General features: G+C 38.8%; 1 protein-coding gene across 1 annotated transcript in view; it reads left to right on the top strand.

Annotated features, from left to right (window-relative positions):
* Positions 1 to 1,176: 1,176 nt before the first annotated feature.
* Positions 1,177 to 13,054, top strand: part of LOC149289242 (interleukin-1 receptor type 1-like) — a 35,995-nt gene continuing 24,117 nt past the window's right edge. Inside the window, exon 1 of the mRNA XM_089490897.1 lies at positions 1,177 to 1,267. Within this exon, the coding sequence (XP_089347023.1) occupies positions 1,177 to 1,267 (91 nt within the window). The remainder of the gene's footprint in view (positions 1,268 to 13,054) is intronic.

The raw sequence follows: 13,054 nt of genomic DNA, 5'->3' as shown, positions 1-13,054 counted from the left end.
ACACCCAGACACACACACCAGGACAGGCTCTACCACACCGACACCCATACACACACACACCAGGACAGGCTCTGCCACACCAACACCCATACACACACCAGGACAGGCTCTGCTACACTGATAACCAAAAACACACAAACGGGCAATCCGGGACATGTGGTTCCAAATTAGGTGGGGGAGCAACAGGGGGGGCAATTGCCCCTGTAGTGACGCCACTGCGTATCAGCACACTTTCATATTTAATGCTTGTCCTTCCCCTTGTAAATGCTAATAGGTTAGAGTGAAGAAAGTATTGAAAAAAAAACCCACAGGTTGTTGGACCCATCAATCACAGCCATAACCATCAATGAAAACACTTCCTGTTTTTTTTGGAGCGTTCTACCTAGCAAACGTGGTGTGGTGTCATCTTGGAGGCACTTTTAACCCCAGCGCTTTGTCGAACTTAACCGGGCTATGGAATTTACTTTTGAGCGTTTCCATCTGGGCTGCAGTCAGATTGATTGACTTGTTTGATTAAAATAGTAACTTCTTTCCGGGTTATTTTAATTTACATATTGGTCACAGAATTTATCTTTTCTTATCTCTGTCTTTACACTCCCTTTTGTTAGGGAGTCTGTTCCACAAACTATTCTGTTGATACAACTTAAATCATTCCTTGAGCATGCCTAGACTTGATAAACTACTTTGTCTGACAGGTTATGCAAAACTAGCAATTGAAGGTACTGATTTTGATCTAAAAGGCATAACAAGAGGAGGAAGAGCTTCTATTTATAGAAACTAACCTTTCAATATAGGCTACTCATATTTGCCAACCCTAAATACTTAAACAAGAGTACATTAATTAATGTAGTAACTTTGCCCTAGTTTTTTTTATGTCATAATAACTATTAATAAACTGGATATTCTTGGAACACTACCAATAATTCAATATATTAAGTTATATGGTGAAAAAGACAACACTCCCTCAAAATTCTTCTATTGAAGTGTTTAAATTTTTTTAAGGAACATGAAGTTTTGGTCTTAGACAGAATGATTTTTGTTGTATTCAATCATATGAGGTGCGACCCCTTGTTCCTGTCTCCTCATACCAATCCAAACTAGTTTAGAAAGGGCCCTTCCAACCTGGACCAGGAAGGGGCCTTTCTAAACAATTTTGAACCGGCAAGGTAGACATGAATGTATAGGGGTCATGTTACGTCATGTGACCCTGCGGTGAAACAGGTGCGAGGAGCTGGAGATAAAGCTGCAAGAACGGTGACGGTGAGAGGTAAGCGGGGGGATGGGAGGGAGTTCAGTTGTATGTATATGTGTTTGTATATATATATATACATATATATGTGAGCATTGATGCGTAATTGTCTGTGTGTGTGTATGTGATCATGGATGTGTAATTGTGTGTGTGAGCATGGGTGTGTAATTACACCCCTGTACCACCTATTCCTAGCATCTACTTGTGGTGTCAAAGCTTTAGTTCATCTTAGTTTGATAGATTAAAAAAATAGTTAATACCCTAAGGCTCGTGTTTTTTAAGTCATTTTTACCATATATAGGTTTAATTAAGATTCCCCTTTTCCGTGTTTGAGGTACCCACACAAATTATACATTCCATTTTCCAGAAAAAACGAGTGCTTTCATTTGAAATGGTACGCAAAAATGATAATTCTTAGTGCTATAATGTAAAAGACCTAAAAGAAACCTGCAATTTTCTTAGAATTTCCTTTCCATCGTAGGGTCCACTAGTGAACAATGACCCAATTTATGTTCAGCAACATCCCCCGACTACAAGCATACCCCACATATATATTTTTTGTCACAACCCCAGGTCCTGGCACTGACAGGCAGGCTGCTGCCCGCAGGCTTCATTTCAAGTCTCATTTGCCGGCGGACCGACACCCGGGTACAAGAGGATCTGTCTGGAGGTCCCGCTACCGGTAGGCAGGTTGATGCCCGTCGGCGCAGAGACCCCCAGAGGAATGTACTTACTGGCAGGAGGTAAAGCAGTGATGTGGATTAGGGGAGCTAGGGACTAGAGCTGGCACCGGATTTAAAATCCCAGAAATGCTCTGCTCTGATACCCTGTCGTGGTCCTTTACTGAGCATTGAAGCCTATGATCTGATCTTGGAAATATTGACCCTTTGCCTGCCTGACTACTCTCTCCCTCGTGATTTTGTATTTCTGCCTGATTTATTCGTGTACAGTGATGAGAAAAATTATTTTATCCTCTGCTGATTTTGTACGTTTGCCCACTGAGAAAGACATAATCAGTCTATAATTTTAATGGTAGGTTTATTTGAATAGTGAGAGACAGAATAACAACAAAAAATCCAAAATAACACATTTCAAATGAGTTATAAATTGATTTGCATTTTACTTAGTACTTGGTGGCAAAACCCTTGTTGGCAATCACAGAGGTCAGATTTTTCTTTAGCTGGCCACCAGGTTTGCACACATCTCAGGAGGGATTTTTTCCCACTTCTCTTGCAGATCCTCTCCAAGTCATTAAGGTTTCGAGGCTGACGTTTGGCAACTCGAACCTTCAGCTCCCTCCACATCTATGGGATTAACGTCTGAAGACTGGCTAGGCCACTCCAGGACCTTAATGTGCTTCTTCTCGAGCCCCTCCTTTGTTGCCTTGGCTGTGTGTTTTGGGTCATTGTCATGCTGGAATACCTACCCACAACCCATTTTCACTGCCCTGGCTGAGGGAAGGAGATATTGGAATGTGAATTGTGGGAATTGGTAAGCATATAGTCTTAGAAGTTTCACTTTTCAGACACAGAAGTGTATGTCCCGTCGAGAAAAATTATATAATATGATTTTAAAGATTTAAGGGACAGAAGAAGGGGTATCCAGGGGCAGGTTCCCCTGGTATCTAACAGAACAGGGAGATTTGTCTCCAAATATAAAATAAAGATAAAAAAAACAGAATGCATGAGGTACAAACATGATGGGTTAACTATTGTACCTAATCTTGTCACTGGGAAATTTAGCTTTAATGTTGTATTAAGTGAAGTTTGTCAATAAGTATTTTTAGGGTGCATAACCTTTTTAATTCTTATGTATGCTTCAACAAGGTCCTCTTCCTTCACTAAGTAAGCTTTCATCTACATTAATCATTGGGACAGCCTGGGCTGTACATCCAGTGATACTTTTCTTAAAACATCATCATTTAACTGAAGCTTCAATTGTTAAGTATATGATGTCAGGGAAGAATAAAGAATTTTTGTAATTTTTTCACTGATACTACTGTTTTGGGGTGATATTTTTCTCTCCTACTGTATCAGTTTTCACATGGGATTGTGTTACTACCTCATTTTATATAGCTTATTCCCAATATTTTCATCATGGAGGGAACAACACACACGTAAATTAAGACTATATTTTCTTAGGGAACCCCCCTAGAGACTCTCAGAGAAAGAAGTCAGGAGGTGGAGGTTGTGTTTTACAACAGTACCTAAACTCAATATAACACCAAGAGGTTTAAGAATACAGAAAATACCAGCCTTTGGGAAAGAGGATAAAGAATGTATGCAAAATTGGAATAAGATCGTTTAAGGGTTGTACCAGAAATAAAGGGGACATTTATAGCCTATGTAACTATGTAACTATGTATCACTCCATTACAGAGAACCTTCGGAGCTCAGAAACAGAATGGAACAAAACTGGAACAAAAAACAATACATTTAATTTAATTAGACAAGAACAAAAAGCTTTCAAATCCCTAAAAACAAGGAATCATTTGGTAGTAAAATTGGCAGACAATGGCAGCATTACTTTTAGTTTGGGTCGACAATATTACTTGAAAGAGGCTAATAATAAGAGGCAACAAAGAAATGTTAAAAAAATTTCCCTAAAAATCCCACAAAAAGAATATAGCATGAGTCTATATAATCTTTTACTGAAAGAACCAGATGAGGGGAGTCCTTAATTAAAATGGATTTAATTATATATATGAGAAAGTTCCTAAGACACCAGTTTTTTATTTCCTTCCATAAATTATAATATATATGAATATTTAGATAATTTTCTACAAAAATATGTACCTACATTCCCTGCATACATAAAAGATACCTAATGATATAAAAATTAAAAACTAAGGAATAAAACACCGAAATTGTGCAAGAATGTAAAACTGAATACTGAAAACTGAATTACACTACAAGAGAGGGTATGTTTAATCATTTATTCAAATCCTTGTGCAAATACTCACATTGGAAACATACTCTTCAACATGGTGACAATGTGAACGAAAGTATGTGAACACCTCTCCAAATTAAAAAATTTAGCTGTTTCAGTCATACCCATTGCTAAAAGGTGTTAAATTCAAGCACATATAGACAAAAATTGCAAATGAAATGACTTATGCTGAAGTAGCTTTAAATGTAGCACTGTCATAAGATGCCACCTTTGCCACAAGTTGTGAAACATCTGCCCTTCTAAATCTGCTCTGGTCAACAAAGTGCTATTATTGTGAAGTGGAAGTGTCTAGAGCAGTGGACCATGCACACTCACAGAGCGGGGCCTTTTCATCAGCGCCTGATTAAATTTATGAGCATTTACATAAGAAATATACAGTAATACATACCAATACATCAGGAGTTGAGAACCCTGAACATGAGCTTGCCATCTAAACATATGGTACTTTTACACAAAGTTTCTGGCAGGAATGGTGGGCTTATTAGGGCTCCACTCATGAGTTTACAATCTAAGGGATTAGTATGGGTAATTGAAACAAAAGGAGGGGTAAAAAGAGGGAGCAGTAGCTCTCTTGTAACAGTAACCAGGGCTAAGTTGTTTCGGGATGCAAAAGAGGATGTATGCATAAAATGAACAGAGGGGTTAGCGTGTGTGATAGTGATTGGTTTCAGACAGTGGCGTCGCTACAGGGGGGCAATTCCCCCCCCTAGGTTATTCCTTGCCCCCCCTGTTGCCCCCCGCCGAATTTGTAACCACCCAGGACAGTCCCAGTCAGGTGCTAACGACGGCACCTTCCCGTCAGTAGCACTACCCTACCTTGATGGAGGTCTGTGGACCTCCATCACCACCTACCCCGGCGATCTGCCCCTCAAACTGAAGGGCATCACAGGGGCCACCCGATCCGCCCGGTGCCGTCTCGCGCAATGACGCGATGACGTCACCGCGCAACTTTATTAACAACTGACAATTGTCAGTTAAAGAGGTATGGGGGCATGTTGCTTAGATGCCTGTATCTCAGGCATCTAAGCAGCTACATACCCCCAACATATACCGTTGGAAAGGTAATCGTCTCACCTTTCCAACGGTATATAGATTGTAAAAAAAGAATAACAAATATTAAGTTAAAAAAATGTAAAAAAAATGGATTTGTGGGTCTCTAAAGGCAGATACAAAAAGATCAAAATTGCCTAGAGACCCCCAAATTAAATTATTTAAACATAATGTAGTTTAACTTTAAAAAAAGTTTAAGTATTCTAGCTAAATGATCACTGTGGTAGCCAATGTTACCACAGTGATCATATAGCTATAAAAAGTTACATTCCCTTTTTAAAAATGGCCAATACTAATTTTAAATCCTATTATGCCTTTGATCATGGGGTTAAATTTAGCCAACGGTAGAGGGAGGCAATTTTTGAAATCCTGATGAACTGCAAATATTATTAAAATCAGCCATTTAGCCCGTGCGGTACGTGAGTAACCATCTCATCCCTGGAGCGCCTTCCATTTTTACTGCAAAACTTATTTTTGCTGTAAAAGTGATTTTTTTTTTCTCCCTTTACCATAATTTCTTTGGGATTGTAACGGGAAAGAATGGTGTGTGCTTCTGCGAGTGAATGGAGATATGAAAGGCGTGTGAATGATCAGTAATTAGGGTTGAAGCCTTGACGTGGCATTACTGCTCACGTAGGAAGTTAAATTATGGCACAAAAAGTACACATTTGCAAAAACGACATCCCTTGGCGCATCAAATGAGGGGCTGCATGTGTTTCTAGTACAAACCTGGAGTGCGCAAGACAAAAATGAACATGTCGCTATGGTTAGAAAAAACATATTTTCTAGCCAAAGCGACATATTCCATCATTATTTGTGCACTCAACTTATGTCCTAGAAATACATGTAGTCCCTCATTTGAAGCTCCAAGGGGTGTAGTTTCTTAAAATGGATGAATTGCCTGAATGAGGGAGAACATGAGTTAATATGTGGATGAATTGTCTGAATGAGGGAGAGCATGAGTTAATATGTGGATGATTTGTCTGAATGAGGGAGAGCATGAGTTAATATGTGGATGAGTTGTCTGAATGAGGGAGAGCCCCTGTCATGCCCCTCTTACCCTTACCTGTTCTCCCCAGCTGTCCTCCTCCGTTGGTGCAGACCTCCTAAAAGCTCCACCACGTGCTGTGGAAGCACTCCTCTGTGGCAACCAATCTAGTGAAGAGCTTGTCCAGCACAGGGGAGGAGTAGAGACCTGCAGCACTATAAAAACCCCTCAGACTGTAGCCACTTTACTCCAGTGTTGCAGAACTTTGGTTCCTGTGTGTTCTTGGACTCCAGATTCCCGTTTTTCTCTGCTCTCCTTGCTACAGGCCCTCTTTTGGAGTCTCTATCACTTGACCTTTGGCTTTCCTATTGGACTACCCCGTTTGTCTGCCCATGACCTATTGGACTGTTCATGACATCGTTTTGGACTACCCTCTGCTCTTAATGCTCCAAACCCAATCATGACAGTCCCCCCAACCAATCCAGAGTGGCATGGGGTTAACAATGAGCCCACCTATGCCCAAACTAATGGTATTAGAGGAATGAATCACACTTAACCCTTAGTTAAGCAATGTGCCTACCATGTCTCCCTCCTCTAAGCTTGCATCAGTTTGGCTAAAACTATCTCTCTTCCTCACTCTTTGAAAAGCCCATTAAGAGCTTTGGTACCCTTTGGAAGGTGAATTGCTTAGTTGGCCCCATCGAGAATACCCCACTGCCTGCATCAGCAAAGCCCATCCTTTTCTCCCCAGCAGGAATGCAGGAAGGGTGTTCTACTTATTTACAACTCATTGAGGAAAGTAAAACTTCCTTACATTCGGCCTAAGCCTCGGATCCCTGATTAGTTTTAGATATTGGCATATTTTCTGAATGTTTCATACTTTGAAATGTACAGTACTCTCTTGTACTTTTTAAAATCATTGGATTAAAATATTTTTATCACATCACCTATTCTCTGTTACAAGCTGTACATTTTTATCCTGCATACCATATACATATCTATACATTTTATTAGCTGGAGATGGGGTCTCCTGGGCTCAAGGCAGCAACCTCTTACACAACCAAAAGTATGACCCTGGTTTCATGTGTTCACTACTGTTGAAACTAAGATAGTTCCAACCACAATGCACTACACAGGGCAAGCTCAGCCCTTCTCACAAGAGAAACCTGCCATGGAGAGGCCTTTTTAATGCATAACAAATTTAGTGAGTTGAAACCAAAATTATTTTTCCAATTCTAGCTTTAGTAAATGGCCTCAAAGAATGAAGCTATTGTAAGAACTTTTTTGATCACACACATCATTGGGTCTGTAGAACACAGTACTACATTTGTAGTGACATGGGCAAAGAGTCATTTAGGAGATATGAGTATGTCATTTGTGTTTGGCACTAAAAAGATTAAGGAACCTGCAGTTGTATAAAAAATAGCTTTGAACAATGCAACACAAGAGATCAAAACATTTTGTCAGGCGGCTTCGATAATGGGAAATGAGTTTTTCATAAATACAGGAAGGAAGCAAATAGGGACATAAAGTACTTGACTGACTGGGAAGCCTATCACGCTATCATATATGCTGCTTGTTGAGGAAATACCCCTGTCATTTAAACTCATAGCACTATTCCATACTTACCAACATCTAAAGTGACAAAAGAGAACACTTATTTTAGCTGATTTGATTAGAGACATGGTTAGGGTTTTACCAATATGTCTTGCATTGCTATTAGCTGTTTATATCATATATATATAGCAAAGGTATTTACTAGAATTTTTATAATTGAATATATATGTGACTTTTAGGCCCATATAACCTTGTGATACACTCATCCCCAGCAAGCATTCTGAGCTCCTAGAAAAAAAAGAGGGACACTGGCATTTGGCTCCCAAAAGGAACAGTTACTCCTAAAGATGGACACTTTGGAGGTATACTATTCTTATAAAGAATCACATATGTAGTGTAAATGATGAATGAAACGTTTTCTAAAATAAGTTATGGGCCCCACATTTAAGGTAATCTGTTGATACACAAGAAACCATCCTTTTAGACTCTTCCGCTTTGCAGCCTGTCTCTCCTATTCTCCCTTGTCTCTCTAATTCCCCAGCCTGTTCCACTATACCCTCTATAACCTCCCCTATACTCTTACCTGAGAACTTTTAGGCTCTGGCTATCCGGAGCCTACCCTTGGGGAGGGGGGGTGCAGCCATGACTAACCCCTGACGTCAGTGGGTGGTCCCACTGATGTCAGTGGGTTTTCCAGTCGATGTCAGTGGGCATTGAAGCTGATGCCACATGACATGTCCCCATATCTGATTAATCAGATATGTATACCACTAGGGCGATTCTGAATAGCAGTTCTGGGTTTTTAAATACGACACCAAGATTTTCCTGCCAATTGTTGCACATCAGAGGCACGCTAGCTTGTGCACGTCACAGATTCTCCAGCAGCTTGATAAGACCCTGCTAAATCGCGTACATCGGTTGTCATAGGCAGAACATAGACCTCACTCTGGCTAGCTGCCACTTGGCTGCCTATAGCAGGTCTCTGCATCGTCATACTCGCCCTATGTAGCCTGTTTCCCCTATACTCTCCTTTTTCAGTCTGTTTTGACATACACTCCCAATGAAATGTGTCTTCATAATGCTTTCTCATAAATGTTGGCTTTAGCTGTTGCTGCTAAATTCTAACATGAATTATTCACGCAACTGTCTCTAGGCTCTCATTCTTATCATGTATCAGATTAACCTTTAAAAGTTATTTGTACCAGGTCTCAATAATCACTACATTCTCTGTTACCAGTCCACCAAGTTTGTTAATCTTATACTCTAAACAGAGTACTTATTTGTACTCATCACTCTAAACTCTTTATACATAACTCCTTATTCCTTCATTGATTACTGCAGTGTAATCAGGTAATTATTTAACCCTTTTAATCCCAGGGTTTTTTGGTACCTCAAGTCCCGGAGCAATTTTGCCATTTTTGCGGTATGTTGGTTCAGCGATTATTCTCTTTTCCTGTGAATAGTGTACCCATGTAAACTATATATTGTTTTTTCAAGGAGAGATAGAGCTTTCTTTTGATACCATAATTAGATGATTAGCTGAAAATCTAGGATGAGAAATTTAGTAAAAACTAGAGACAATTAGAAAAAAGCACCTAACTTTTTATAAATTTTCCCTCTGAATCCTCACAAAATTAGGTAAAGTGATGGAAAATCCCCTCCAAGTTTATAAATTCAGGTGTCCTGATTTCAGAAATACCTAATTTATAGAGATTTTCCATACTTTCCCAGCATTTATAGGGAACATACTATAAGGTGTAGAATTTTTATGCTTATGGCTTAACGGGTTTGGTGGTTTTGAACGGGGCAGGAGGCTTATAGTGTTTAGTTGTGTTAGGGCAATGGGATGTAAGGGTTTTCTTTTTTTATTATTTTCATCTTTTTAATATTTTTTAAAAAAAATTATTTTTATTTTTCTTATTTTTTTATATATTTAAAAAAAAATGGTTAGAGGTCCTCTTAGAGACATCTTGAACATGTTATTAATGCCAGTGATTTCACAATGACATCACTTAGCTCACGTTATTGTTTTTTTTTATTATTCTTTATTGTATTATTTTATATTTTTATATTGTATTTATTTATTTATTTTAAATCACTAACCTTCTTTTTTTCTTCGTTTTGTATTTCTGCATGAGAGGAGGGTGAGAAACATGGTTTCTCACTCTCTTCCCTGCGATCCCCTGGACCGATCACACTGTGTTCTCTATGAAAGTCCCCACAGACAGACAGTGTCTGTGCCTCATCGGAGCGATCGGATATCCCAGAAGGGTCTGGACAGACCCTGCAGGGGAAATCCTGCCCTCCGATGCCTGATCGCGCAATCGGCGTTTAAAAATGTAACAGTTTTCCGCCGTTCGTGCTGGAAGCTGTTACATGAGATCGGACAGCAGAAAGTCAGCAATGCCGGCTTCTGCTGTCAGTTGTCCAGGCTGTCAAACAGGATGTGTCCATGCTGCTGCAAGAAGAGCAGGACGTACCGGTACATCCATAGGGGATTCTTGGGATGCGTTTTTTGGACGTACCGGTATGTCCATAGGGGACTGAAGGGGTTAAAGGTCTTATCTTAAAAGGGTGACTAGGACAAAGATATTTTTTTAAAAACCCACGTATTCTTGCAACCACGTGCTACTTAAATTCACAGAAGTATTCAATTAAGAAATAATGACTAATATTAGATGTCTCTTGTCCTGAAAATACGCTTGTTTCTATTATACTGCACAACAAATGACATATTCTATCCTCTACATCACCTTCCAAACATTTTTAGCACATCATCCCATAATTTGGATACTGGGCATTTGAAGAAAAAGTCTGTTGTCTGTCCATTGCAACAAAAATATATAGCACCCTTGTAAACGGTTAAGATTGAAATGGTAGCTCTCTTGTGGTTCTTTAACATATTTTGTAAGTTGTTATATAAATGATTCAATCTTTGCTATGAAGGGCAAAATACGTATGAAAACACTTCAAAAAGTGATTGCACAATGTGTGGTTTAAAATAATAGATCTCATTACGAAATTTGTGGTCAACACAACATGCATCTCAAGTATGTGAGAACTTGCCTATAGCTAAGATAAGAATTTTAAGGATTTCCTCATACTAGACAAGAGCATTCAACTCTATTAGCAGCAGATGGTGACAAAAAATACAATCATGTTTTGTAACATTAATATTATATCAATAAAATTAAGTGAGGAAAAACCATGAGTACAATTGACATAGGTAAATATTGAAAACACTTATCAGCTGTTATGCACACTATGTCCCAGTAGGTTCTGACACTTAAATGATTACTTCTAAAATAATTAAAACCTTTCCTTCTGTAACCCTTTTTCCTTTCCCTTGGAAAATAGGGTAAGGATCAGCAACAATCCCTGTTGCTTCTTGGCGCTGATATGGCTCCTGAGCCTCCGCAATTAGTGAGGGAGATTGGGACATATTTGAATTCTGCATTCAGTGCCTCCACTCAGTGATTTATTTAGATACAGGAAATCCACTCACTGAGAAGTGGCTCTTCAATAGCACTAATAAGTACACAATAACTGATAAACAGATTAAACCTATTTTACTGTAATATAGGGGAACAGATGCATACAGTAACAGTGTTCACAGGAAATAAAGATTTGTCCTGAGAGTGGCAGTTCACAGTAACTGTGTGTTCAACCCAGTGCCGAAATACATATATATACTGTAAAAATACAGAAACCCAATAGCCCACCCAAAGCTGGATAATTGCCCACCCAGGAGCTCCAGTAAATGGTGATGTGCACGTTGGGGCCCTGGTAGATATACAGCAATATCCTTTGTGTAATGAGGATGTTACTTCCCTGGTCTGATGTCCTCAGATGGAGCCTGGATACAGTCCTCGCTAACTGCAGGAAGGCTTGAGAGCAGATTCTCTGTAGAGATGAATTTGCTGGAAGACCTTAAGCTGTAGCTCTGGTTTATATCAGGCAACCTATTGGCAAAACAGATCAGGATTTGGTCCTGCACTTGCTAGTTAGTCACTTGGTCTTGCTGGATGGGGAATAGGCCTTAACTCATCCTAAGATGGCGTCTCTTCTTCCCTGTCAGGTTCTGCCACAGCATTCACATATTATAAAAGGGAAAAAAACAATAAAAATAATGGGCTACACTTCTAGTTTTTTTTTTCTGTATCTCCTTAAGCTTCCTCGTCATCTTGCCACAAGCTATTTGTAAGAAAGAAAAGTTTTTCTTGGGTGAAAATCAGGGTAAAAAATCGTAGACAAAATTTGCACATTTACTACCACTCTCTCTCTCATGCTCTCTGAATGTCTCCCTACTGTCTCGTATTTTCTATCTTCTTTCTTAGTCCGCTTCTTCCCGGATCTCCCCTAGTGAAATACTTTGAGAAGTCAACTTTCAAAAAAATATACTTTTGTTTGTTAGTTTTTCTTTTTTTCAGCGATACGTGTCATTCCTATTTAACCCTGTAAGTGCCCAAATAAATGAAAATAGCAGGTACATGAGGTGTTTCCAAAACCAGTACAAACGCCAATATATAGTTTTGGAGTTTTATTTTCCATTTGTACTGGTTATGTATAGTTTTTATAGGTGAAACGTATTTGATTTCCTAATGTTCCCCACATTTTAGATATATTGCATACTAAATGATGGTTTATATATATAATTATTATTTCAGAAGAAAGTCGTACTTACAATATATATTTTGTGGCGATGCACTAAATAGATTAGTGGCCAATCAAAGTTGAATAAAGACATAGCAAGAACACAAAAACATGGTAAAAAGCCATGGTTAATATACGTACAGAGTTTGCATTACACAGAGTTTAGATTTTAGAAAGGCTAACATGGAAAGATATGTGGATGAATCCTTGTTGACATGGACATCTGTAAATGGAATCCAAGAGAAATTGAAATATTTAAGAGATGTTTTGATAAAGGCAGCAGTGGCAATAAACTTGTATAAAAGAAAAAGAAAGCTACTGTGGGAGCAAATGTAAAGCTAAGCTTAGGGAGGCAAATGTATTATTAAAAGCGCCAAATGCAGGGGAGAACATTTTCAGATTAACAAATGGGTGATAAAATCATATATATATATATATATATATATATATATATATATGGAACAAGTAAAGGGGGAATAATTAGACTAAAGACAAATGAAGGGAGTAATATTTTGAAATGCATCACCATAACTTAAAATAAAATGATGGCCACATCTTCCATCACACTCCAATGGTTTCTGTAGTACTTACAAGCCACTCAAAACACC

The sequence above is a fragment of the Sceloporus occidentalis genome, unplaced genomic scaffold (genome assembly GCF_023333645.1).
Source record: "Sceloporus occidentalis isolate IW3139 unplaced genomic scaffold, rSceOcc1.0.p SCAF_47, whole genome shotgun sequence".
NCBI lineage: Eukaryota > Metazoa > Chordata > Lepidosauria > Squamata > Phrynosomatidae > Sceloporus > Sceloporus occidentalis.
This window is presented reverse-complemented; position numbering and strand designations above follow the sequence as displayed.